The sequence below is a fragment of the Tasmannia lanceolata genome, unplaced genomic scaffold (genome assembly GCF_043159265.1).
Source record: "Tasmannia lanceolata isolate RefF3 unplaced genomic scaffold, GAP_Taslan_0.1 ptg000005l, whole genome shotgun sequence".
Classification (NCBI taxonomy): domain Eukaryota; kingdom Viridiplantae; phylum Streptophyta; class Magnoliopsida; order Canellales; family Winteraceae; genus Tasmannia; species Tasmannia lanceolata.
Genome location: NW_027518682.1, coordinates 20,853,536 through 20,880,788, shown reverse-complemented (window position 1 = coordinate 20,880,788; position 27,253 = coordinate 20,853,536). Strand labels below are relative to the sequence as shown.

Below are 27,253 nucleotides of genomic sequence, written 5' to 3'. Positions count from 1 at the left end.
AACACATCACAGGGTACAAACAGATATATTTCCAATGAAAGAATTTGTACAGAGCTACAAACAGATTGAGTCACACCGGAGGAATCTCATCGTTTTTTTTTTTGAAATGATGAAAATTTATTAAGAGAAAAATAAGGAATCTCATCAGTTCAAACTCCCATCAGCCTCGAGGAATCTCATCAGTTCATGTTTGTGCTCGATTCGTGTAATAAATATCGTACTCAAAGCTGTTTTAGTAAATTCTATCTACTAGTCACAATCAAATGGAACTTCTAAATTCACCACTTTAGTTGGCATCATGTCATGTAGAATTACTCTTTTTCTTTGTAGAAGATCCATGAAGCTGTAGAAGCAAAGAGTTTGTGACAACAAATATAGAACTAAAAGCCATCAATCCTCCTGTCAAACAAGTGTCAAATTGTCATTCTTTCTGGTTTCTTAAAATGGGTAACAGCCTAAACCAGCAAGTGATTTTTACATTGCAGAAAATGATCAAGGGCAGAAATTTGAACCTTTTTAACTGTTAACATTATTTTACTCACCAGAAAGTGAAGGTGTCATGGCAAAATCAAAATGTGGAAGCAGTATCCCTGCAGCAATGGGAATAGAAACAATGTTATATGCTACTGCCCATGCAAGATTTTGATGGACTTTTGCCATTGTTGCCTGTGCAAGGTCTATAGCATCCACCACCTGTCAAGAACATCAGGAAATTAGGCATGGGAAAATGTTGGCAGTTTTTATAGAATCCTCTAGGATAGAAATAACCAGGCACTCAAATTCTGTTTTGAGACGCAGAAAATGAGACACATATGGAACATGCCCTATTGTGTGATAAAATAATAAACTCAACATATTTAGTTGATTTTGTTTGTAGATACTTAGAATATCCATGTCCAGAGATGAAAACCATAAAAGTGCAAAATTGATCAGTTAAAAGGCCGAATCTTGGTAGAAGTAGTAGTGGTGGTGGTGGTAGTAGTAGCAGTAGCGGTAGTTTGGGTAGGAGCAAGAGTCCTATAACTTCAATGCTAATCGAAACAACCCATTCCTTTTCTTGGTTACGAAGTAATTTATTGATACAAAAAATCAACTGGTCATCACTATTGTATTGAAGGTAAAGAGACAGTGGAAGGAGGATGAGAACAGCCAAAGCTAGGTCAAGGATCTTGTTAGCAGACTGAACTGATCTAGGGATACAGGAGCTCGGGTTGGCTTACTGAGCACCTATTAAAATAAAACACCAAATAGATCAAATTGCAAGATCTGGATGTGGTATCACTTGTCCAAGCCACTGAATTTTGCACACCCTGAGATTAGTTGAACAATTGATTCATTTTGTACATAAAGTTTCTGTCACTTCAAAAAAAAAATATTTTGGACGTGACTATTCAAGGGGTCACTGCAGTAGAACTATTGAAACTTTCACAGAAAGAAGCATCAACAAATTTGATGACAGAGATAGCTGAAAGAATTTCTTTGGTAGATGAAAGTATCATGCACCCACATAAAGAAGTAAAAACAGAAATTGTGCTAATGGATATAAAATAAAGACTTTGAAATCAGGACATGTATCAGGACATGTAGAGATTTTTTTAATCATCAAATTATGTCTTGGGATTATGCTTTAGTTCAGGCAGAAGCATGAAAGCAGAGACTGTATAAGACTGCGTTTGGTTCAGAACCCAAACCTGTGAGAGCTTGTTGCCAAGAAGAATTACGGACGCTGCATCAGATGCAGCATTTTCTTTTGCCTCGATTTGCAAAGCGACCCCAACATCAGCAAGGGCCAAAGAAGGTGCATCATTTATACCATCACCAATCTACATAGATATAAGTGTCAATCAGATAGCCATTTTCATTTTTTACGCTGTTATAATTGATAGACATTTCCCTTTTTAATACTATTATAAGCGCTGTTCATAATTTCGAAGAAAAGAAATTAGATGATTACTATTCAAAGAAGTAGAGGATATCCCCTATAATTGATAGCCATTTCCCTTTTTAAGGCTAGTATGTCAAACATATTTGTTAGATTACTGGAAGAAGACTAAAGTTACCATTGCAATGTGGTGCCCCTGAGCTTGCAGACTTGATATAACACCTGATTTCTGCTGTGGCGTTGAGCTTGGGTTGACATTTTCACTATCTATTCCAACAATCTTTGCTATACTTGCCACTGCCTCTTCCCTGTCACCTGATAAGAGAATCGTTTTGATTCCCTTTTGCTGCAGCCTTCCAATCCAGAGAAACTGAATAAGCACACGCGGTTGGTACAACTTTTATCTAGCACTAAAGAGGATAGCTATTAATTTCTGTGGTGCATTTGCGTTGTGATAGGAGCTGCTGAATTAGCGGGTCACCACCAGCCCATATGGAATTGCCCATTCCACCCTGAAGAGACGATCCTAAGCCCTCAATCAAGAACAGATGTTTTTAGTCATTTTTCCCATAGAAAAAAAAGCATGCTATTTGCAGGCTTTGATCAACGGGATAGGATCTTCAGTATGAGATGGGCCAACCCCACCAGGCCAGTTGTCGCCCACCGATGGCTCCGATCACCAGACAAATGGCATGTGTACAGTGGGTTGTGAAGACTACAAAAATCTTATTTGCTTCAAACCTTACTAGCATCATCAATTCTAAGATACGCATTTACAGAAGATTTTAAAATAACAAGCAGGTCTAATGTACTTCTACCCGTAAAAGAAGATGAGATATGATTAAAGCCTTTGACCGTGTCTTCTAGATTATAGTTTCAAATTTAAGACAATAAACAAAAGAATCAGGCATTCACAGCCACCAGCTGAAAAATTAAGTGGTCCATGCTAATAAGGTCAATGTAATCTGACATCTTTAGATTACCGAAATTACAGATGGGAAAGGAAACCACTTTGACCAACATTAACACAGAGTGGAAAAAAGTAGGGGCAACAGCACCATTCAAAAAAAAGTATGGGCAACAGCTTTTAAGCAAAATACATCTTTCAAAAAAAACAAAAAAAACAGCCATTAAGCAACAGAAATTCTACAATGACCAAAATCTGGAGTGTTTGTCTATATAATTTATACCATATAATATTTATCGTTACAGACATTTTGGAATTTTGAGTTTTCTGAAGATACCATGTTGACAAACACCTTTGCTCATCCTCATACTTAGCACATGGTCAACACATAGCGCCTCTTACATAACAATATGCTACAGAACTACAAGTATAAGATTATAAATGGAGCATTTACAGAGACATGCAACAAATGTAGAGGTTGTAAAAGGAAAAGATAACACATGATGTTCTCAAAATCTTGGAAATCCAAAAGAATAAAGGCTTTATGTGAGAGTGAAATGATTCTTCTGCTACTGTGAATACAGGTAAAAGCACTTGATCATTGATCAATAAATCTAATAACGATTATTTGTCCAGTCCTCAAGCAACTCTAGTCAGTGAGAGTGTAAGCAGAATTTCCACAAAAGTGATTCTTCATCAACTCTTGCTACATGATCAACAACGGATGTCTTTCTTGATCTTCAAAGACCGATTCCTTCTCTATTCTTCCCTGAAAATTCCTCAAGAAAGAATATTTAATGCCATATGCAAGAAATAGATATTATACAAGATCCTGACGCTCTTGCCTTAGTCCTCAAAAGCTCAAGAGAGAAAAAACTCAAGGAGAAAAGTCATTGATATCCATCATCTTCATGTTTCTCCAAAAGTAACACTAGAACTCCCAAATAGTGAGAAAATCAGGACAGAAGATGCTTGTGAATGACATGTCCCTCAAAACTACAATGATTGCCATACTGAGTTCTTTGTAGGTTAAATGTGGTAATTGATTTCAGGGAGCCATTTTGAATAGTAATGTTAATATTGAGCATTTCTACTTTTGAATTCTAGCAATTAAGTACTCTTCTTATGTTCATGGGTAGGATGGCAAACCTGTGAGTAACTGCAACCCTTTGTGTTGCTTAATCCTTACTCATGGAGTTGTGGTAAATTGGTAATCACTAGGCTAAATGTGGTAATTGATTTCAAGGAGCCATTTTGAAAAGTAATGCTATTATTGAGCATTGCTGCTTTTGAATTCTAGCAATTAAGTGCTCTTCTTATGTTCATGGGTAGGATAGCAAACCTGCGAGTAACTGCAACCATTTGTGTTGCTTAATCCTTACTTATTGAGTTGCGTTAATCACTTGGCTTCGTACGGATTTTTCACTTGTTGTCATCTATAAATACCTCAATGGGACCATTCAAAATAAGTAAATACCCCAAGGGGCTTGTATAAAGAAACTAGCCGTTTGTGACATTTCTTCTCCAATTGCTGACCGAAAAAAATGCAGGGAGACTCTTATTATAGAGGTAATTGGTGTCCATGCACCTTGAGGAGAGGGAGGAAAATAAACATTAAAAATTATAGATAGCTAAAACATACTTAAATAGAGCAGTTACTGACATGTTCAAAAATATATTTACATTATATAGTTAAACTATACCGAATATTCAAGATGTGAAGAGACAGAAGACAGTTCCAACGTAAAAAAATAAAATCGCTGTGAAAAATTAATTAGCGAAAATTTTGCTGTAATACATAATCAAGACATCTTGTCTCAGAGTTAAAGCTACATACGCTCCCATTATTTACAGGGTAACAATGGGTGTAAATCAAGCATTGTCTGCTCATTCCAGATATAGTCATGGATAGACTTTTCCAAACAGGCAATTAAAAAAACCTAGATCAAGATGGAAGCAATTGCAGCTTTTATTCAGCATAGGCTGGGCTGAATCCATGTCCATGTGAATTACTCCAAATAAAGCTACTATATGCAAGATAAAAGTACCTTTTAACTGTAGATCTTGCATCATGGCGCAAAACATCAGATACAGCAATAGCACCTATGATGCCTTCTGCTTCACGTCCAACATACACAATTGAGTTTGAATGGTTGGATGGTGATTTCCCATTTGATGATAGACGCGCGATACAATTTTTCAGATCTATTAAATCGGACTCTGTTGACCTTTTCTGAAAATGTCCATGAACCCATTCCATTTTGCCTATGGCAACCAAAGAACCATCCACTTCTGCTAATGACCCAAAACCAGGTTCTGTTAATTGCCCTCTAGTGCTAGGGATTTTCAAGTTCAGTGACTCTGCTTTATTTATAATAGCCTTTGCGATTGGATGTGATGCCGTTTTCTCCACTGCAGCGGCAAGTCGGATAATTTCTGATTCCTCATAAACGAAAGAAGCAACAGTAGTAACAGTAGGTTTTCCTTCCGTGAGGGTTCCTGTCTGGAGAAGGAGAAAAGTAGGTTACATGGAGAATAGGATTTTCAAAATAATGTAAAAGTAAAATGTGGCAGTGTTTTGTGATTGGTTCTTCAGTGAGATAAGGTCATGCATGAAATACAAACATAATCATATGTCATAAGTTTAAGTACTTTGTCTAAAGCGATAACATCTATGCCAGCCAAACGCTCCAATACATCCCCTCCTCTAATAAGAAGTCCTTGCTTTGCCCCTGCTCACATGTAAGTCCAACGGAGGAGACGTTAATGGTTCCGATGAAAGTGCTGTGTGTATGGCACCCAGCCATCATATAGAACATTGAAAATCATAAATAAGAACAGCATATAATAATACAGTCAAGTAGTCATTTCAACACTATCAAAATTGTAGGCAGAAATCAGAGTAGCATAAAAAGTTCATATGACTATGATTTAGTATAGCACACAGTCGTATTGAAATCAATGGTACAGATCACAAAGTACCATATGATTATGGAAAGTGAATCATAAGAACAGAGATACCTCAACAACTCTTAATCAATGGTATCTATGACTGAAAGGCTGAGTAGATACAGATATAATCTGAGTGCAAGCAAATGAGTTAGATATCATACCAAGGGAGGTGCCTACTAGGATAGCTGTAGGTGTAGCAAGCCCCAGTGCACAAGGGCAAGAAACTACCTGAAAAGATTAAAAAACAATTATTTTACCACCTAATATTAGCAATCAGATAGGACAACTGTTTTATTTAAATAATTATTTTACCACCTGCTATTAGCGATCAGATAGGACAACTGTTTTCTTTTCTATTTTAAAGAAAATTACTTCTGTAACAGTCACATTAGTGTGCATAAACACACACCATCATACAGGAAAACATATGGGAATAAGAGAAAAGCCATATCACTAGAGAAAGTAGGGTTTATCCACTATTGAGATATGTGAGATGCACAGCATTTGTGGAATGAAACATTCCCATTACACATGTACATGTACATATATGGAAATAAATAACCTATAATAGATATAACAAAGAACAAAGAATTAAAGTAGCTAGAGTACCATTCAAGAACCTCATCCAACTATGTAGAGAGGTCAACTAAAAAAAAAAAATGTCATCATTAAAAAAATAACTATCGGCTAACAAACAATAAAATGCCAGCTGCATATAGTAGATATTGTGAAAAGTCCACTGTTTATTGTTCAGTCAAGATGTGTGGCAGGTAACTTATTTCACTCGAGTTTCTCCCAGAAAGATGAAGATATCTAGTGTACCCATGAAACATATACTAGTGAAGAGAGGACTGGGGCTTGTCTTATCCTGAAATATTGGACTCCGAGAGAAGCTGCAGCCTAATGGAAGAGCTTGAAGCAAATAATCTCCCAACAAGTAGAGGCATCGTTGCAAAGTGATACTATGGAAAATGGGACCCTTTATATCACTTGTATACACAATTTAGTGGGGTATATGAGTCGTGGAGTAGGGACATATTGTAATCCTTACACAAGTGCATATAAATGAGATAGCTTGGTTCTACTTTTATGCCCTTCAGCTTATGCACATGACATAGGGGCTTTCTTGTAATGGGACAGTAATTTAAAGGAGAGGAGAAAGGTTGTGAGACTGACTTGAACCCCTCCATCCTTCAATTATTTCGTGAGTTAGGATTACTTGTGGCATTTTTCTATTTCTTCTCCCATCTTATGTGCAATCAATCAAATGTAGAAGCAAAAACAAAGTGGCTTTTTCTCACTTTTTATGCACATTCTAGAAAGAGGTAGTTTCAGATTCCATAACAAATTCATGTCGATTCATCGCACATCACCATCTTGCATGTGCTTGTAGATCAGATGATCACTAATCTAGACCATCCACTAGTGAACCCACAGATGAATGGGTTACGATACAAAAATCTCACCAGTTGGATTATTGTAAGGCCTAATCATCCAAAAATAGCCATCAAAGTTCACGCAGAGGGTCACAAAAAATGATCAACAACCCATTTTAAACGGGAATCCACAGATAGGGGGCCGTATTGTCAGATCAACATGACGTGCCATAGACCATCACGGTAGTATATATAGCTTATGTTCTCCAAGAGTTCAGCCAAGTGTGTGGTGGTGATGTGCAACGAACTGGGACATGTACACCATTGACGAAACAGAAATGAGCTCTTTTACAAAATGGATTGTTTAATTATTCCCCCCTAATTCATAATCTTGTACTAGGGTTTGCTTAAGTGCATCTCACTATATGTGGTATTGCTATACACTCCCTTGTGGTATTCTTAGGCATGACAACTCTCTTGTGATGTTCTTAGGTCCAGCGTCAAGTTCTTCTGAAAACATCGGTGGAATGCGCTTCGAGGTTAAAATTATGATACTTAATCTGATCATAAGTTCAACAGAAAATGGCTGGATTTGTTAGCATAACTAGCCCTGTATCATGCGTACTTATACAACTAGATAGTCATAATACAACTTCTGCATGAGGCTTTCCAAATTTTACTTGCAAAAAACGAAATTGGCACCTACAAGGTTTGAGACATGAAAATGAAGATGCACTTGTGTTATCAGAAGAGTTACATTTGGTATTAGAAAATGCTCATTAGTTCACCAATACCCACCAATACATCCACAGAAAGCTTCAAGCTTAAAAGCAATGAGTTCCCATCAGGTCCGGCAATATCGTTGAGCAAGACCTCTGGAAAAATGTGTGTCCCAAAGTAGTACCTGAACATATATGTGACAAGAAATAAGTTGGAACTGAAATAAAAGACAGTGCATTAAGTGCATGAATGTATTTCCTATTAAATAATTCAATTTGAGAAACACACCAATTAGTGGCTCAAATCCTTGTAATGTAAGAGCCTAATGAATTTAGGTGTCCTTTCATGCTTGTTTATGATTTATTGATAGAAATTTGATGTATTGATTTGTTATGCTTCATTTCAAATTTCCAAGCCATTGTGATAGAAAGTTCATGACAAAGGTGACTACATGGTGACCACCACCAAGTCCCTACTACACAATCATGAAAATATAGCAAAATAGCAGTTTTAAAGTGTTGAATATAAATTGCTAATAAGGATGCCACATAGATATATTTATTTCATCAGCTCTCCTTATAGTTTCTTACAAAGATTGTTTTGCATAGCATTGCTTCAGAATGATATTTTTTCAAAGTGAAGTCAACATTGGGCCTTCCACGACAAAAATATTTCTCTATAAATCATACAACCATTTGGACTTGTCATTCAACTATTATCAATTACCATATGGTAATTGATAATAGTTGAAAACTCAGACCCATGGAAGTCATATAACCGCTCCAAGAATACGGGTGTCGAAACCCTAGAATCGTTAACAATGAAAAAATAAGGAAAGAGGCGGACTTCCCCTTGGAGCTTAGGTTGCCATTTGCTTCCAGCCTGTTTGCTATTAGCTTCGGGAGTTTGCTTTGACCGGTCCACCCTCTTTGCCAAATCCAAGTGTTTACAACTCGGCTCTATGGAAGCGTGCGTCAACTCAAGATGGTAGGGTGCCAGAGTGCCTACATATTGAACCGTTATACTATTTCATGTAATAACATAACCCTAACCTTTACAAATAGTATCCATTATGTATCTGCATATAAACATCTTTCATGCCTTGTGTTGCTGACTGAAAGGAACAGAGTAACATTTTTTCATTTCTTGCTTTTATAATAGACTTTTAAGCCCATTATTTTCAAAATATAATGGAGCAATTTCTCTTGCCAACCTTCCGCAAAGGTTTCCATGGATACTTCTCAGGGACCATGAAGGAAAGCAAACTGCTCTCATAACAGTGAGCAGCTACGTGGAAAGCATCTAAGGGGCACTGAAAGTATTCAAACTTAAATCTTTTTTTTTCTGTTCAAGGAGTAAGTTGAAGCATGATGCTTTCTGTGGGATCCTATAGATGAGCATTTTTTTACACTTGACACTAATTCCACATAGAGAATATATGTTCTCAACACCATCTCCCTCCCACTACAAAAGTACATTCAAAACTTGATCTGGATACATGTTCTCGATTGTTCTCTACTGGTAGTATCCCCCTTGCAAAAATTCAACTTATCATTAATTGAAAATGAAGGTATTCCTATCTTCTTTCATCGTGGGAGGAAAGCAAGGCCCTAGCATTTCCAATAGAGACCCAGGTAAGAAGTTTGTTGTGTAACATGGCTACGAGTCTACGACAAACTCTTTTTTATGGTGCATCTCCTTATGCAAGATGTCAGTCTTCATTGTATTCCTTTACTTAGTTGAAGCCATAATTGAGGTTATAAGTGAGATCATCTCCATATTTGACATTAGAAAATTCCTCTGGTTTATCGGTCATTTTTTACTGTGTTGTAGGCACTTTATTCGTCACAGTTGCTTCTTTGGACTCTCCTACACCTAGGATGACTGGAAGTCATGTGTTATCTGCAATAACCATAAGCCACAATACATGAACAGAAAATGCAACTAGGTTGTTGGTGCTCATCTCCTTGTGGTACATTGCCTACGCTCCTCTTTCTAGGTCCATTACAAATTGCTTACCCGGGTAGCTTCCATCCTTGGTGGCATTTTTCCTTCCACGCTTATTAGCATGTAGTCAGATGAACATAGTTCACAGGCTTTGTCCCGTACCACTGCCACTTCAGAGTCCATGGCTGCTGTGACCACCACAATGGATTCCACTTTAAGATACTGAAAAGCGTTTCCTATGTACCTACATACAGCATGTACTCACATACAGTGTGTACTTCGAACATTGTGAAACCAAAAGGAAACCAGATCTCTGATCCTATAACTACATAATCAAGAAAGATTCAATTTGAGGATTTCTAAAATTGACCATTCAGGTTAGTACAACATCTAGAATTTCTCAAAATCTTCAGTACAAATGCTTTCTCCAGTAGTCTCATGGGACATAATCTCACCTATTTCATCAATTTTTTATTTACTTGAACAAAATTGATACATCTGATCATGATTTTTAAGTTTCTCCTGCTACATAAAAAGTAAAAAAATTATTCAATTTAACTGCCAAAAAATTATTCATTTTCGTTTCCATGCCATATTTATCACAATCCTCAGATACTGTTTCACTTTCTACCAGTCAAGTAAATATTGTAAATTTAAAAGAGTTTGGTTAGTTGAGTTTTACAATAAGTCAGTTCTTGAATTAGCTGAGAGAACCCCTCAGCTTGGATGTTAGCTGCAACACAGATTGTTGAAAAAAAAAACAAGAATCAATTAACTAAAAAGAAGTCCACATACCAGAAAGCAAATGTTGCAGCTGATAATGACATCACACTGTATACAAAAGGCCCTGCAATTGAATCTGCCAGCCTTTGGATAGGTGCCTCATGACCTTGAGCATCCTCAACCTATGAAAGGAGAACACATAAGATAGGAAAGAACTCATATCTAGAATCAATTAAGTGTCAAAGTTTAACCTCCATAGAAGAAAATAAACATTCTATAAGCACTCAGGATAAACAAAGGTCCTTACAGTGTTCACACTCCAAAATCATTGGCAATGCTCCAGCTAGCTTGTACACACAAAAGACAAAAGCCACCCTTGACTTCTCTAAACAAAGCAGGTGCACTTCCCCTGTGTGATTATCGTTGCTTCATAAATTTGGGTCTTTTTAACTTTCTTTAAGGCTAAATAGGCATCTTCGGGTGATTTTTAACTTTTCTGATTAGACAAATGTCAAATTTCAAAAAGAAAACAAAGGATTAAAGTGTCCCTGCCTTTTTAAAGGAAAAAAATTACCTCAACAGGATCAGTGTTACATTATTTTATTATTATTATTATTATTATTATTATTTTTTGTTGAAGTTTGACCCTTGTCATACATCCACATAACCAAAAACCCCATATATCCAGGAAATATTAATGCTCATAATAAAATGAATAAATAGAAAAGTAAAAGAAATGGCATGATCAACAACTTTTAAAACATGTGAAATATCCATGTTTAGAATGAATATTATTATTCCAAATATGCATGACAGCTCATGTCAAAAGGTGTTTGATATTGTTAAACCATTATGGATGGTTGTCTTGCTTATATGAAGGTTTCTAAGTGTACATATGTTTTTATTCTAGCATTTCCTGAAGTTTCATCTTAAATTCCCATCATTTCTGCAAACTAACAAAAACTTTCATGATTTTTACAAGATTTTCATGGACTTCCATAAACTTCCACTAATGACTTCCACTTTCGTGAGGATTGAGACCCGAACAGAAACCAAAGTTTGATTGCTTTTCTAGATTGAAAATTTGGATTGAAAGCAATTCATTATTGGAAATGTGTAAGTCGAAAAAAAAATTCCACCCTTACATTGAAATTTCCTATGTAGAGATATGGAGTTTGTGATCTTCAAGTTTGACCTTTGCTAATGATACCATGTTCATGCGGGAAGGAAACGTGATGGAAGATAGACTAGCAAATTTTGGAGTACCATGCAACTTAACTAAGTAAATGGGGAGGTGATATATTCAACCATTTTTCTTCTCCCCTGGCCACCCTCTCCGGTGTATTTAAGACTACTCTTTTTACACAAGGGGTGGCTCGAGGAAGAAAAAGGGGCAAATATATCATTTCCCATTGTATCGGTCTATATGCTCAATGTGGTTTGTATAGCTATCATAGGTTGATATGTAGCACTGGTTTCTGGCTTCTAGGCTTCTAGCTATGGTTGTCAACTGAATAGTTTAGAGTCTTTAGACCATATTCTTCCTTTGTATTTTTTCTTTGGTTTTTAATAAGTTTTGATCACATGTTCAAATGGAAAGCATTGAGTGCATATGGTGTATATTCTTCGACTTTGATGCATAAATAAATGGACCAGGTATTCTTTAGACATTTCTCTATGTTTTACATAGTCCAGTCCTACAAGACTTGACATGGTTAGACTAGCTAAACAAGATCATTTTCATTTTTATATGTTTCAAGCGCACAAAGCAGTGTTGTAGGCCATGATTTTTGTAACATTTCATTTTTTAAGTAACACTGAAATAATTAATTGAAAAGATGTTATTAGACATGCTTGTATGCCAAACTCGTGCCGAACCAAAATAACATCTAAAAGCACAGTTGTAGCATATTATCCATTAGTAATAAATCATTATAACATTTTCCATATCTAAATGCATTTAGGAAAGCAGTCTAAAAGGTAGCTCATCTCATGTTATTGCGTTCTATGAGATGATGCTTAATCAAAATGCACTCACCATGCGAATAATCTTGGAAATTGTTGACATAGAGCCAGTTGTAGAGGTTTCAATCCTTAAAGGGCCATCCTGGAAAGAAAGTAGACAATGATATTCAGATCACATGATTGCTGCAACCACTGGAGTCAAATATTCTACAAACATCCAGGATCAGCCATCAAATGTCAAGGCAATATTGAAATCAACGGGATTCAGTATGCCAAGAGAAAGCAGTCTAGCAATGAGAAGATGCTGAGGTAGAGGACAATACTTTTCCTGGGAACTGTTATTTGATAATTGCTCAGTTCATTAAGGGTCCGTTTCTTTTGATGTAAAATGGGCATAAAACAAATTTTATGTCCATTTTTTCACTTAAGAATGGGCACGTAAAATTTGTTTTACACGCATTTTATGTTGAAAGAAAGAGAGCACAAAGGAAAATACTTTAAAGAAAGTCATAGTTATGCTCCTTCCTAAAAGAGCAGAACTAAAAGAGAAAATCTGCCCGAATGCACGATCAGATTCGCTGATCCAAACGACAACCATAAGCCTGGCCCAATGCTGTTGCGACTTGAGAACACCTTGATTGATCCTAGGTCCTTGATCCATGAAGTCTAGTTGAGGGTTCTGCCAAGGAAAACTAAACCGTTGATTTCTATATCCCTCTATTTTCCACAGGGGATGTCCGTTTGGGATTGGACCAAGACCATATGGATCCCCTTATGACATTCTACAAGATCAATGATTGTGATTTCACAAACATGCCCCCTATGCCTCCTTGTGGGACCGAAAAAATTGCCTTCGATCATTGATCGTGAAAACGACTTTCTGTTTAGTCATTCTCTTCACTAAAATCTACACCCATGACTATTTATTGAACAAGAAGATTTTCACCAAATTTCTTTCAAAAAAAAAGAAGATTTTCACCAAATAAGCATTCAAAATGAATTATCAAAGATCCAATAGGTAATAGTCATTGGTCATATGTGTGTGTGTTATAATAAAAGGGCGGCCCAGTGCACGAGGGTTAGCATAGTGACATTTATTTAAACCAAAGAATTTATCCTTGAAATTGTAATAAAATAGAGACATTTATTTAGCATAGTGACATATTATTAATAGAAAATAATATATTATAAAGATCAATAATGTAATTATTGTATAACCAATTCTGCATTATCAACAAAGTATGACATATCCTAGTCAATAAAGAAACTGTAATTGCCAAATCTCAGAATCTCCACACCATGCCCAAGCCTTATTTTTATTTGGCAAGTCGACTTGTTCAGGTTTTCTGTTATATTATTTTCTATCAAGTATGCGAATAATAATTATTTACAAATTTAGTGTATCCCACTAAATGCAATTCAGCGGCAAATTTGTTTTCATAGTGACATTTATTTAAACCAAAGAATTTATCCTTGAAATGTCAATCAAACACTAGTAATAATAAACATCAAACTCAAGTTAGACGAGAAATATTATTGCCCTTAGAAAAGGGATAGTCCAAGAAAAAAGAATTGTAAGCAAAATCATACCCAATTTATTGTTCCAGAAGAAACCATATGTCCATTTTCTTTAAATACAGGAAGAGATTCTCCAGTTAGCATGGATTCGTCAACAACACTTCTGCCTGCAAGAACTCTCCCCTGAGAAAAGGGGAAGTTATAATTCATTTAAAATGCATGTAAGCATGTTGGAAAGCTCAATACAACAAAATTTGGGCTCTAAAGAACTATGTTATCAAGTCCTGTAGCAATTAAAGAATGACTGAAATCCTCCATCATCAGACATTAAACTGAAAATAAACGTCTACAAGGAATTTTTTTCTTGTTCTTTTTTATCATTAACTGATTAACAAGAAATTTATTAGAAAAGAACAAAAGGAGATTACAAGAGGGCAGAGCTTGCCCAGTAGCCAAGGACGACTTACAAACTCTCTCTATGGATAAGGAGCAGGTCATCTCATTGGCCTCTCAAAAGGCAAAACATTAGACAAGGAAATATTGCAATCCCTACACAGGCCATGGATTTGATAGATAAGATGGGTGAGTGATCATGGGTCCAACTTTATAAGAATCAAGCACAATCAAAAGTTATATTCAGTCATTTATTCACCTGATAAGGCACTATTAGTTTAATAGTCCTATCCAGTTAATATGCTGAAACAGTGCAAGTTTTGTTTGCTAGTCAATTCTATTTTTCTTTTCTTTTCTTTTTTAATGGTGCAACTTCAGTAAACAAGAAAAGAGAACAATCCAAAAATGAGATAGTCAAAAGCAAGCACAGAAAAGGGCAAAGAAGAAAACTTAGATGGGCTCCTCAATAGGAAAAAAGAACTAACAAACAATGAGTCCCTAGACATGCTGCTCTGAGACAGTAATTTTGCATCAATATTTTTTTTTTGAAAGATGACGTATTATATTATAAATCATACGAATATTACATCAGGTCGGGACCAGGAGTCCCCTCTGCTTTACATCATATGAAACCCAGGAAGTGACTTCCTGGAATAAGGAACAAAAGACCAAAAATTCTTGAAGCATTACCCTGTCATCCTATCCATCAGTGTAAGCCTTCCTGAAATTGCTGCCCAACAAAAATTCAAAAAGCCTCTCATTCAAAAACAATAAACAACCTTGCAGAACCCAGATAGATACTTATCAAGGAGAAGCAGGACCACCCTTCTATCGCTAAAGTTACTGAGCAGAACCACAAGAGATTACCTCTCTAAGAGGAGCACTTCTCCAGCTCTCGCAAAAGATATTTGATTTGGAAGTCCGGCATGTCTATGAGGGAGGTTTGCATCAATATTGGCTAATCGATAAATGTGTTGAAAGGAGACCAAATGTCCTTTGATATGGTCCTAACTTCCTCTAGTGCGGTGAATCTCCAAGGAAAACCATTAGCACCGGTAATCCATTGGACAATGTTAAGGCTGTCTCCCTCAATCACAAACATCAGGGACGATGAGAACGATGTCATTACTTAGAGCAAGCACTTCTGCCTCACTTGAATATCTCACCCCAATGGAGCTCGAGAATGCTCACCTGAACTCTGTATCATCGCTGCAAAGAGCGCCCCTCCCCCCCTCCCCCACGCGCGCACACACACACACACAACACCAACAGTAGCGTGTAGCATAAACTCAACCCATAAGTTGAGCTCTAAGATTCCAACGCATAGGGGACAACCTAGACGTAAGGGTCTCCCTTGAAAGAATGCTCGAGAAAAGCACATGCCAAGAGAAGAGATTGGTCAGATTCAGAAAAGCCCTAAAACTCCTTCATGACGGTCGTCAACCTGACAATGAAAGAGCAGATCATCTTAAACAAAGAGTCCATCAAATTTACCGTTCCCTTGAAAATTCTAGCATTTCTCTTCTTACATACCATTCATAGGTCAGCTACTCAGCTGTAAGGTCAATCCTCCACAAAACCATGCCTTAGGCTGTCCAAGGAGAGAAAGGCTTGAGCCTCAACCAACTCCACAATATGCGCAGTCAATATCCGGGTCACCTTGAAGAGGCCAAACAAAGAGAACCAAATCTCACTCAAAAGCAGTGGATCAATAGGTAGTCAATCGTCTCCTCAGCAACACCGCACATAACATGGATGCCGATAATCACCAAATTCCTACTTCTCAAGTGATCAGCAGTGAGAATCTTGCCAAGGCACACACAGTCCAACAAAAAGCAACCACCCTAAGGGAACCAGGGAGCGTTCACACCTTTTTGGAAGAGGTAGACATGCTAGAGGGGCCATCCAAAGAAAGAAATAGAAATCTAACTGAGAAAGAACCATCTAGGCACCAAATCTACTCCCTCTCCGCCTAATACACAGGGTCTCAATACGCTCCATAAACAAAGAAACTGAATACACTTTTTCTTAAAGGTAACCGTGGAAAACTAAGAGATCTCTAATCTCACAATATATAATCAAACACGATATGTAGAAAGCGACAAAAAGAGATGCAAGAGACACAATCACACAAAGCAAGTGCATAAGATTTACATGGTTCGACAATTTGCCTACATCCACAGAAGAAGAGTTACACACTATCACTATTTTGGTCTAGGGTTACAAAACTCTCCTTTCCTCTCAGCCAAGAAAAATCACAAAACATCACAACAGTAACATATTTAATAATTAGTGTGATGTATCGGATATGTGCATCACACACATTAGTTCACGAATGACCCCTTGTTTCAAAAAATAAATGAACCATTATAATACAAAGTACAAACCACAACAAAACAAACAAACCATTATACTACAAAACACAACGTCAGTACAACTGCTAATATCACAGGTACCGATCCCTGTTTTCAGAACTCTATATAGCGTTATAAACAATTGCAAATCGGTAGGCAGGGAAAGTGGGCTTTCTAGAATAGAACAGCCAAAATCTAACCAGGCAATTCTAATGATGGCATGTGCTTTAACAGTCACACTTGATGATTTTACTCCAAGATATTTTTAATAAACACAAAACAAAAAAACCATACTATGTTGAGCCATTGATATCTGTATGTTTTTTTTATGCAAATGTATGTGTGGGTGGATGAGTAATCCCAATCCCTGTTTTAGAACTCTATATAGTGTTGTAAACAATTGCAAATTGGTAGGCAGGGAAAGTGGGCTTTCTAGAGTAGAACAGCCAAAATCTAACCAGGCAATTCTATTGATGGCATGTGCTTTAACAGTCACAACTTGATGATTTTACTACAAGATACTTTTCATAAAAACAAAACAAAAAAGCCATACTATGTTGAGCCATTGATATCTGTATGTTTTTTTTTATGCAAATGAATGTGTGGGTGGATAAATAATCCCGATCCCTGTTTTAGAACTCTATATAGTGTTGTAAACAATTGCAAATTGGTAGGCAGGGAAAGTGGGCTTTCTATAATAGACCAGACAAAATCTAACCAGGCATTTCTATTGATGGCATGTGCTTTAACAGTCACACTTGATGATTTTACTCCAAGATATTTTTCATAAACACAAAACAAAAAAGCCATACTATGTCGAGCCATTGATATCTGTATCTTTTTTTTATGGAAACATATGTGTGGGTGATGAGTAATCAGAAAATCTAGAAGATACTAAGAATTACAAATAGGTCTTTCAAAGCTAACACTGTGAGGGAAGTGGACCACTTCTCCTATCAGCTCTGTGCAAATAAATGTCAATGTGGAAAGCGGGGACTTGAAATATATACAATGCCTGCACATGCAGATACCTTATCAACTTCTACATGTCAAATTAAATTCAGCTTGCAATCATTTTGCATAAAAAAACACATTAAGCAAATGAAGGAAAAACATTGCCATACATTGACAAAAATTTCAACAGTTTTAGATTGAATGCAAACAGTAACAACTATAATAGAAAAACTCGCCTATTAATAATCACCAAAGAAATTACATGATAGAATATAGGTAATAGTTAGAATTTGTTAATATATACACATGTACTGATGAATGAGTTCAAAAGTGATACTACAAAGCAGCAACGAAATTTATTACTCAGATAACATACATCTACAGGAATAGTTTCGCCAGGCAAAACCAATATTGAGTCTCCAACTCGAACATCATCTGTGGGGACTTCAACGCAAATTGCATCAGCACCAAGCACATTATCAGTTGAGGGATTGCCTTCAGAGGAAGTAATCACTAATCTTGATTGAGAAGAAACTAGTGACTGCAACAGAGCTCATTGTGTTAGTTACTAGGAGAATTTTAATTTATTTTAACAAATATGTGCATGCAGATAAATCAGCAAAGTTTTGAGGACAAGAAAAGGAATTGAGTTCAAGCCAAAACACATGATGAAATGCAAACAGTAATAATAAAATACAAGACAGTGAGAATGATAACATTTATCACCCAGAAAGTTCTGTATATAGTTTCACTACGATTACCGGAAACAGAAATTAGAAGCAATAAGCTTAAAGAGGATGCAAAGGATTAAATGCAACTTGTGGCATCAGAACTTTCAAAACACTGATAAATTCACTACTTTAAGTCACAATGCCTAACCTTATCCACCCTTCAAGCTACACAGTTAACTACCTTTTCAATACTACATAAAGTAGGGTTCACTTGTTAGGTTGAATTTTCTAGATGAATTGAGCGGCTCCAATTCAAATTGGAGACAGATTAAATGCATAAAATAGCAGCTTAACAAGCCATCCAAACTCACCACCAGACATTTCCCATACTAGACTCATCACACATGCTACTATAAGAGTAGCCAATGCCACAAGATAATGGCAGAAGAGTGAACAAAACTAATTCAGCAAGGAAAGAAAAACCGACTAGATTCCTTGTCAATCCTTAGCTGAAGCCAAAGTAACCGGCGAGATTCCTTGTCAATCCGAGGCTAATGTTTAAAAGGTCATTTAATTAACTTAGTCAAGCGTGAAGCTGAACTTTTGGAAATATTTTCCTGTACTTTATAGAGTGTTTCAACCTTTTCAGAGACTTATGTACATAGATGGTAAATTTTTTATGAACTGTTGGAAATATTTTCCTGTACTTTTATATGTGTAATAATATATAGTTACAACCCTCAGCAACTTTTTTGTTTTACAACTTTCAGAAGGATATCTTAAGAAAACTATTTGAATCTGGTCACATTTTATTAAGAAACACACCAATTCCTCAAGTACTCATGTGAAAAGACACAAATATTTAATTTAGATAAGAAAATAGACCAAGTCCTTCAGATTACAGAAAATTGCCACAAGGAAAAATGTCCAACTACAAGATAAAACAGCACGAGCATTATCCATAAAGTAAAACTTACCAGGAGTTCGTTCATATCACTTGAAGCTTGAAGTCTTGCCTTTTCTTCTAGAGAGCGTCCAAGAAGCACAAAACCAAGAAGCATGACCTGCATACTACAAAACGGCCTTGCATAAAAAATAAATTATTTACAAGGAAGTTATTCCACTGCTTTCAACCTATAAATAATGCCATTAACTAACGTAAGTAAATATGTAAATGCATATGAAAATGTAAAGCAGGTACCTATTAAAGATCAAGGACCAGCATATGTAGTTATAGATAGCACGAAAACAGATATAAATTGCACACGTAAGTAGGTAACTTAATATAGAAACAACGGGGATGCCAATAGAAAGAGGAAAGGAAAAATGGAAAAAGGCCAAATACTGCAAAGAGGGATCAGGTGATTTGATGCTAATCCATTCTCAGATGAAATTACATGCCTACCATTAGTGCATTACAGACATGTACCAAATTCCATCAGCTATTTCCACTCCAGAATAAAATAAAGAAAAATCAATTCTGTACATGTTTTTTGGTAGGTAAGGTGATATTCTGATGCGGACCATCTTCGAACTTCATCAGCCAATCACATTATCCTTGGGAGCTTCCATGAGTTCTAGATGCAAAGGGGGTCCCGAGCATAGTTCCCCTTTCAAAATTCTCAAAAATTGAATTCAGGGGCAATTTCATAATTTTGGACAATTGGCCATTGTCAAACTGTCCATTGTAGAGTTCTTCTTCCTTTTAAGGTTCTCGAGAATGAACATGTGGCCTGGTGATCACACATGGAGATTAGAGCTTTATTTTTTGTTTAGTTGTGTTTAAGTTAAAATAGGAGTTCCTAAATTGAGTTTTATGTCTTTTAGAAATTCTAGTCTACCTATCTTAGTTACTTAACTAGTCTGAGAGTCCTTTTAGAAAGTATTGCTATGACTGAGTTTCAATTTAATTGTTTAGTTAATTAAAAGTAATTTTCATTTCCAAGTTAGTCTACAGAAGAAAGTGCTTAGGATTCAAATTATTTCGTTCACGCTTAGCAATACCAAACTAAAGCTTTGTCTTGTCCTATAATGGATGGGACTTAAAACTACACCCACTTATGACCTTAAGCACTTCTATGAAGGTTTTACATGTCAAAGTATGAAGAAAAATTCCCATGCCCATTCCAAATGTCGCTTCCAATAACATTTCAGAGAAAGCTTAAAAAGATAACAGGTTGATGAGTCCGCCCTGATGACATAAATAATTAGCGTTCGTTTGTCTGTCTCAAAGTTCAGGTTTACTTAAGATCAAAGCATATTGTGCAAGTATCTAGGTTTGTAATTTATCAGAAGAACTAATGGGGATTCAGACTCGGGATTCCAAGTGTAACAACGACAGAGGAGACACAGAGACAGACAGATGACTTCGATCTAGATGGACAACCGGATTCTTTGATCCGGATGTCTCAGATCAATAATACGAAGGCACAGATGATCCACAGATGTTGCGGATAGATTCGAGATGTCAGGTCCACATATATTTTTTAGAGATGATTCAGATGTCATATGGGCCCTTTTAGATCCATAAGTTATTTAGAGTCTTTTAGTTATAGATTTTAAATGAGTATTTTAAAAGGTTTTTAAGTCATAAGGAATATTAGAGTCTTTTTACCATCAAAATCACTTGCGTTCTTTGAGTTATGACTTGTGAGTGATTTACATAGGGTCCACATATGTATTTAGGTGATAGGTTATCGATCTAGATGGACAACCAGAATTTGATCCTGATTTCACATATCGATGATCCAACGGCACAGATCATCCATATATGTTGCAGACATATTTCACATGTCCGATGAGCTCACATATATTTTCCAGAAATGGTTTGGATGACATGCTGGTCCCTTTAGATCCATAAGTTCTTTAGAGTCTTTTAGTTGTAGGGTTTTAAATGAGGTTTTATAAGGTGTTGAGTCATAGGGGAGGTAGTGGAGTCTTTTCCCATCAAAATCAATTACGTTCTTTAAGTTATGAGTGATTTAAATAGGCCCCACATGTATTACAAAACTTTTAAGTGGGGAGAGAGTCCTTTAAGTCATTTAGAATGAATTTTAGCTCATTGGGATTTTATTTGTTTGCATTACACCACATCGATTGCTATCTAATATTGAGAGCTTCTTGGAGAAAAAGACTTCTTCGTCATCTTCTTCTTCTTCTTTGGTGGGATGCCAAGGATTCCTTGGTGAGATGCGAAAGAAACTCATGGTGTGAAACCTTGCTATAAGTAGAATACTTCTTATTACTTGCCATTTATTACTTCTACTAATCTTCTCTCTTCGTTTTCTTAGTTTTTCCCCATAAACTAACTTTTCAGGAACCCCCAAACGCACATTATTCTTACTCAAAACCTCTCTTGAATTATTTCTCACCTACTTTCTGTTTGAAACCACAAAAAAATGTCCTACCATATAAACATCATTCAAATCGATCCATACTCCGCTTCCCTTTTAGTTTTGCTCCAAAACTAATTTTATACCTTGTGGGCATATGTCTGCAATGTCCCAAATTCTGTCTGCACACCTCTAAACCAGCCCAAAAGCCCTCTCTGAGATCCAGAATATTCCTCATAAGCGTATTGCTATGGTTTTGAGACCTTGTAAGATTTTGTACATGGAATTGGAATACATTCTTTGTGGGATTGCTGGAATTTCCTAATTGTGAGAATTATAGTTTCTTGATATTCTTGCTACTCTCATGCATACGTGTAGATTGATTATATAAATAAATTTACTCATGGAGACTCTTAAAATCTTTGTTTTTTAATTATATTTTCATGATCGAATCATAGGATTTGCATGCTGCCAAGATTTATGGCACTTTTGTAATCATTCTTTTCATATTACTGAACGTCCAAAACTTGATAGATTGTCACCCTCGTTCTAGTTTCTAGATAACCCCATATAAGTGTGATCTGTCCTACGTCAAGAACCTAAAAACTTTCAAATGAAATGTCTTCTTTGTCCTAAATTATTCATATATTCTGGATATTTCTCCAATTTTATCATGGGGTGAATGCGTAGTCCCAAGTGTTCACCACCCTTTTCACATTGAAAGCATTGCTCTTGATGGTACCTGGTTTTAGCCTCACATAATCATAGTCTCTAGTCTCTACCCCTCAGAGAAACATCTGTATAAGTGGAAGGTGAGATCCAAATCAACTTTTAGAGGCAGAAAACTACGTGTTGATGAAGTAAAGTTGCAATATAGCTAAAAAAGTAAAAATTCATCATTCAAGTAAGCACTAGGACAAAGGCCTCTAGTTCTCAAAATTTTGCCTCGTAATAAGGTGCTTCCATAATACACAGCTACGACCATGCAACGCATTGCACTCACAGAACAGAAAAGAGTACCAATTAAAAAAAAAAAAAGATGTGCATAGAGTGATATAAGAAAAATTCACCGGTTCATCAAAAAATGTTGCATCCCAGTCAAGCCCAGGGTTCACCAATGACACCTAATGCAAAAGGCACAAAAACCATGTAAATCAAAGAGGCTTAAAACGCTAAAGTAAAAAAAAAAAAAAAAAAAAGGCCGGCCCAGTGCACGAGGCTCCCGCCATTGCGGGGTCTGGGGAGGCCTTAACCCTGCTTTGCAGAGAGGCTGTATCCGTGACTCGACCTTAAAGCACTAAAGTAAAAGGACAAAAAAAGGGTTCAAACAACTGCTAAAATATAATCTCTTCTTTAGAAAGGAACTCACCGCACTTATAATAAATGCAGCAATTGATCCAAATCCCACAAGAGAATTCATGTTTGGAGATCCTTTCATGAATGCTCTCACACCATCCGATAGTAAATCTGCAATGGAGCAAATTAATGTCAAGGTTTACTAGACAACCTTAAAATCAACTTTTGTGCTTCCTACTGTTAGGCCAGAAATAGTAACTGCGACAGTAAACAGAAGTTACTGGGAATTTGGAATAACAAACTCAGATCTGAAAGATATATGCCCGTAGATAATTAAAGCAAGATCCAGCATTATTTAAACAATTCGCATTTTCTATAAGTTGATAAGTGCAGTGTTTAAAAACGCGGAACGCAGCCAACAAAAATCCTTGTCGACTCGGCACGGATCTGGCCAAGAACACAGTTGACGCAGCTGAGTACTCGGTTGACGTGGTCAAGAACGAGGTTGACGCGGCTGAGTACTTGGTTGATGTGGTCATAATTCGGGAGAGTCAAGGGAGTTTTATTGACACTGTAGGGCAAAACGCAGAACATAGATGCGGTGCAATGCAGAATGTGGCCAAGGTAAAAGGGAGTCGACGCGGACGCAAGGGAGTTTTAGAACTTTGGATAAGTGACTTCTGGCGTGTTAAAGTATAAAAGATAAATAACGCCTTTCTCCAACAGCTTAAGCTTTTGGAGAAGTTGGTAAGTTAACACGGTATCAAAGCCAAAGGTTTCGAGTTCAAACCTCCTGGATAGCAAAAATCCACATGTGATGGTCGGCCCAAAGTGGGACCACATGTGCCACGTGTTTGCCAAGTGGGCCACACGTGCGGGGAGTGTTAAAGTATAAAAGATAAACAGCGCCTTTCTCCAACAGCTTAAGCTTTTGGAGAAGTTGGTAAGTTAACATGGCAGTGCTAAAAGGAAGAAGGAACTAGATTTCAACTCAAAGTAAGAGATTGACGAGAACAGATCAGACCACCTAAAGGTCACAACAAATCTCAGAGGCATCAAATCTGGTGTATGAAACAACATAATATGCATCAAATAAAGTAAGAAACAGTACATATATTACCAAACAAATCATATATAGCATGCATGAAAAATCTCCACATCTCAAACCTGATGAAAAATATAGCAAGAATAATGGATTAGCTACATTTTCAGCTCAGTTAGATTATCTGTTACGATAAATTTACACTCTTCCAATGAAATTTTTTTCAGAGATTTTGAGTCCTAAAGTTCTGATTCTTTTGAAATGAACTAATGGCCCAAGAGGAACCTAACAGAAAAATTAGCTAGTCAGACCAAAGATATAAATTCCACAATGACCATGTGACAAAAAACAAAGTTCTTTTCCATAAGAACAAAAGGATGGTATCATAATGCCCACAAAAGAGAAGTTATTATTTCATCACTAAAGCTTTTAAAATACAACCAGTTCCCTTTAAAGGGCTCCCGACTTCGATGGCACCGACAACAACCAAAAGCACAATAGCCCAATCAGAAGTGCAGAGTAAGTATCTTCTAGCTAATAGTGCAGCCCTGGGGTTAGGATATTCTGATTCGAATCATAATAAAAGCTTATTTTCTAGTTTCTATTACCAACCCTCCGTTAACTGAGGTTTGTTGAAATACAATAGTGCAATGGTATCTTCCTATGATGGTAACCCCGGACTGGCGGGTATTGGTGGGGTCTTAAGGGATGATAAGGGTGAGGTGATTTGGTCTTTTGCCAGACCTATTGGGATTGCCGATTCGAACGAGGCGGAAGTGCGGGCTCCTCATCAAGGAATAAAACTTCTTGGGGGAATATCGTAATAATGTTGTAGTGGAAGGTGATTCCATAAATGTTATCCGATGGTGTCGAGTTCTCATAAGTTTCCGTGGAGGTTTGCGGACTTTTTTAATGAGATCCTAGATATTATCAGAGATTCTCATGTTGAGTTCAATCATGTTAGGAGATCGGCAAATGATGAGGCAGATTCACAAGCTAGAAGGGGGGTTGGTCTGGAGTCTTGGAGAGATTTGATTTTCTCCCCCCTTGAGGGTGTTATTTCTTGTGTTGTATTGCTTATTTCTTAATTTCTGACCATCTCAGTCTTTTTTATTGAATTTTACCATTCAAAAAAAAAAAAAAGGTATCTTCCTATGATGGTCATTACACCTTACTTTCTTGTCATGTATTTATTTGCACTAGTTCTAACCCCTGACACTACAAATCAGACAGTGTGATTGAAATTCCGTCAAAAAATAGCTCAGACAACTGGCATAGCGGCTTTCATGTTACCTGTCAATGTCCAATTACAAAATTCTAGTTGTTTACTTATTATCAATGATGCAAATGCTAAAACTAATATCTATCATAACATAACTCAGTAATTATATTTTTTTTCTAAATCCAATCTAGATGATTATTAGCCCACCTGTAATTCAGTCATAAATAGCTCAGAAAACTCAGATAGCTGCTTTCATGTTTCAGTCAGATTCAACGTAAATGTTAAAACATACAGTCAGTATTTTTTTTTTTCTAAATCCAATCTTAAGTTGAACATTTGCACTTGAATCCTTCAGCACTTCACTGGATAAAGAAAACCAAAAACTGAAGGAAAGGACGAGAAATGGAATTTACCTCTGCCTGGTCCGAACAGAGAAACCAAAGCCACACCACCTTTCAGATACGAATTATGCAATAAATCCCAAAACGATCCTACACCAACCAACATAAAGCTAAAACGAAAATAAGAACCCTCAATGCATCATGAAATTCAACAAAACAATGATTCTAGCCAATCCAAATAAAATAAATAAAAAATTACGCAGGATTTTATATAGTCTGTGTCCGTAACTTCGTATAGTCCAGTATTTTCAAAAAGTACTTTATGGCCCACTCCATAGGATGATCCAAACCGTCCATTTGTGGGGCCACACCGTGAATAGATTGTGCCACAAAAATCATTTCAATAGGATGATCCTAACCCTCCGATCTATAGATGGAAACCTCTATAGATCAGAGGGTTAGGATCATCCTATTGCAATGATTTTTGGGACACAACCTATTCACGCTGTGGCCCATCAAATGGACGGTTTGGATCATCCTATGGAGTAAGCCGTACATTACTTTTCGAAAAACACCGAACTATACGGGCGACAGACCCTATAAAAGCTCTAATAACACAATCCTACCATGCGAAATATGAATCCCAACGGAATGCAAGAGATGCGAAGCATGCGAGCCGCAACACAGAGCCACGAGAGTCCAAGCAAAGACCACTCGATTCCGACTCCTTGTGATCAAATCCTCCTTCTTCTTAGCCATCTCCTTCCACTTCCTTACATTCTCCCCAATCCCTAACCCTAAATCCCTCTTCTTCGACGGAAATCCACATTCAGTCAATCTCCGTGCCAAATCCTCGGCAATCTCTCCCGAAATTTCGGACGATTTCAACTTAATCGCTGCTGTTTCCGTCAACATGTTAACGACAGCAGAATCAACGCGATTGTCTGATGCTAAAATCGTTTTAACGCGAGAAACACAGGATCCGCACATCATTCCGGTGACATCGAGGAGCAGAGAATTCTCTTCTCGATGATTTGGAGATTCTAGTGCCGGAATTCCGATCTCTACGGCTTTTGCATGGAGAGGTTTTAGGGTTTTGCGAACGGATTTAAGTCGGAAAGTGAGTGAAGAAGGTCGGATAAGCAACGGACTGCCGAGAAAGTAGTGGAATTTTAAGTTTTCTTTGGATCTGATGGAGATTTTAGGGTTTGATGATAGATCCATTCGCATTTGCAGAAAATCCTTCGCCATGAATCTAGAGAGAGAGAGAGAGAGAGGAGTTGTGTAGTCTTGAGTGTTTTGACTCTTGAACAAAAACGTGCTAACCTAATGAGAGTTTCAGACATTTCAGGCCTTTCTTTTTCTGACAGTTGTGACACGTGTCCCACTATAATTGGTTAGACGCAGTATTACTATTGGGTATGCGGAACTCTATCATTACGCCAGCTTTACAACGCGGTAAAAAATAATGAGCGAGTTTTTCGCCCCCTGTAGGATAATGCGCCCCAACTGTTAGCGTGAATTGTGGGCTGACTTTAACACTTTTTGACGTCAAATCGCGTTAAAATTGGGGGGGGGGGTGGGGGGGGCGTTATCCTATACGAGATCGCCCAAATAATGAGCCGAGATGCGCACGTTTTTTGTGTTCTTTCTATTTT

The 27,253-nt window shown here is 37.0% G+C and overlaps 1 protein-coding gene across 1 annotated transcript; it reads right to left on the bottom strand.

The window, feature by feature from the left end:
• Window positions 1-11: 11 nt before the first annotated feature.
• Window positions 12-26,922, bottom strand: LOC143877915 (copper-transporting ATPase PAA2, chloroplastic). The gene is made up of 17 exons (XM_077380230.1): window positions 26,222-26,922; window positions 25,668-25,745; window positions 23,064-23,161; window positions 22,765-22,818; window positions 19,340-19,426; window positions 18,068-18,232; window positions 14,063-14,173; window positions 12,546-12,614; window positions 10,580-10,689; window positions 7,916-8,021; window positions 5,903-5,969; window positions 5,442-5,521; window positions 4,838-5,292; window positions 2,061-2,235; window positions 1,692-1,823; window positions 543-693; window positions 12-399 (listed from the first exon to the last, which is right to left on the bottom strand). The coding sequence occupies exons 1-17, from the start codon at window positions 26,844-26,846 to the stop codon at window positions 302-304; spliced, it is 2,661 nt and encodes an 886-aa protein (XP_077236345.1). The 5' UTR covers window positions 26,847-26,922; the 3' UTR covers window positions 12-301.
• Between the last annotated feature and the right edge of the window lie 331 nt (window positions 26,923-27,253).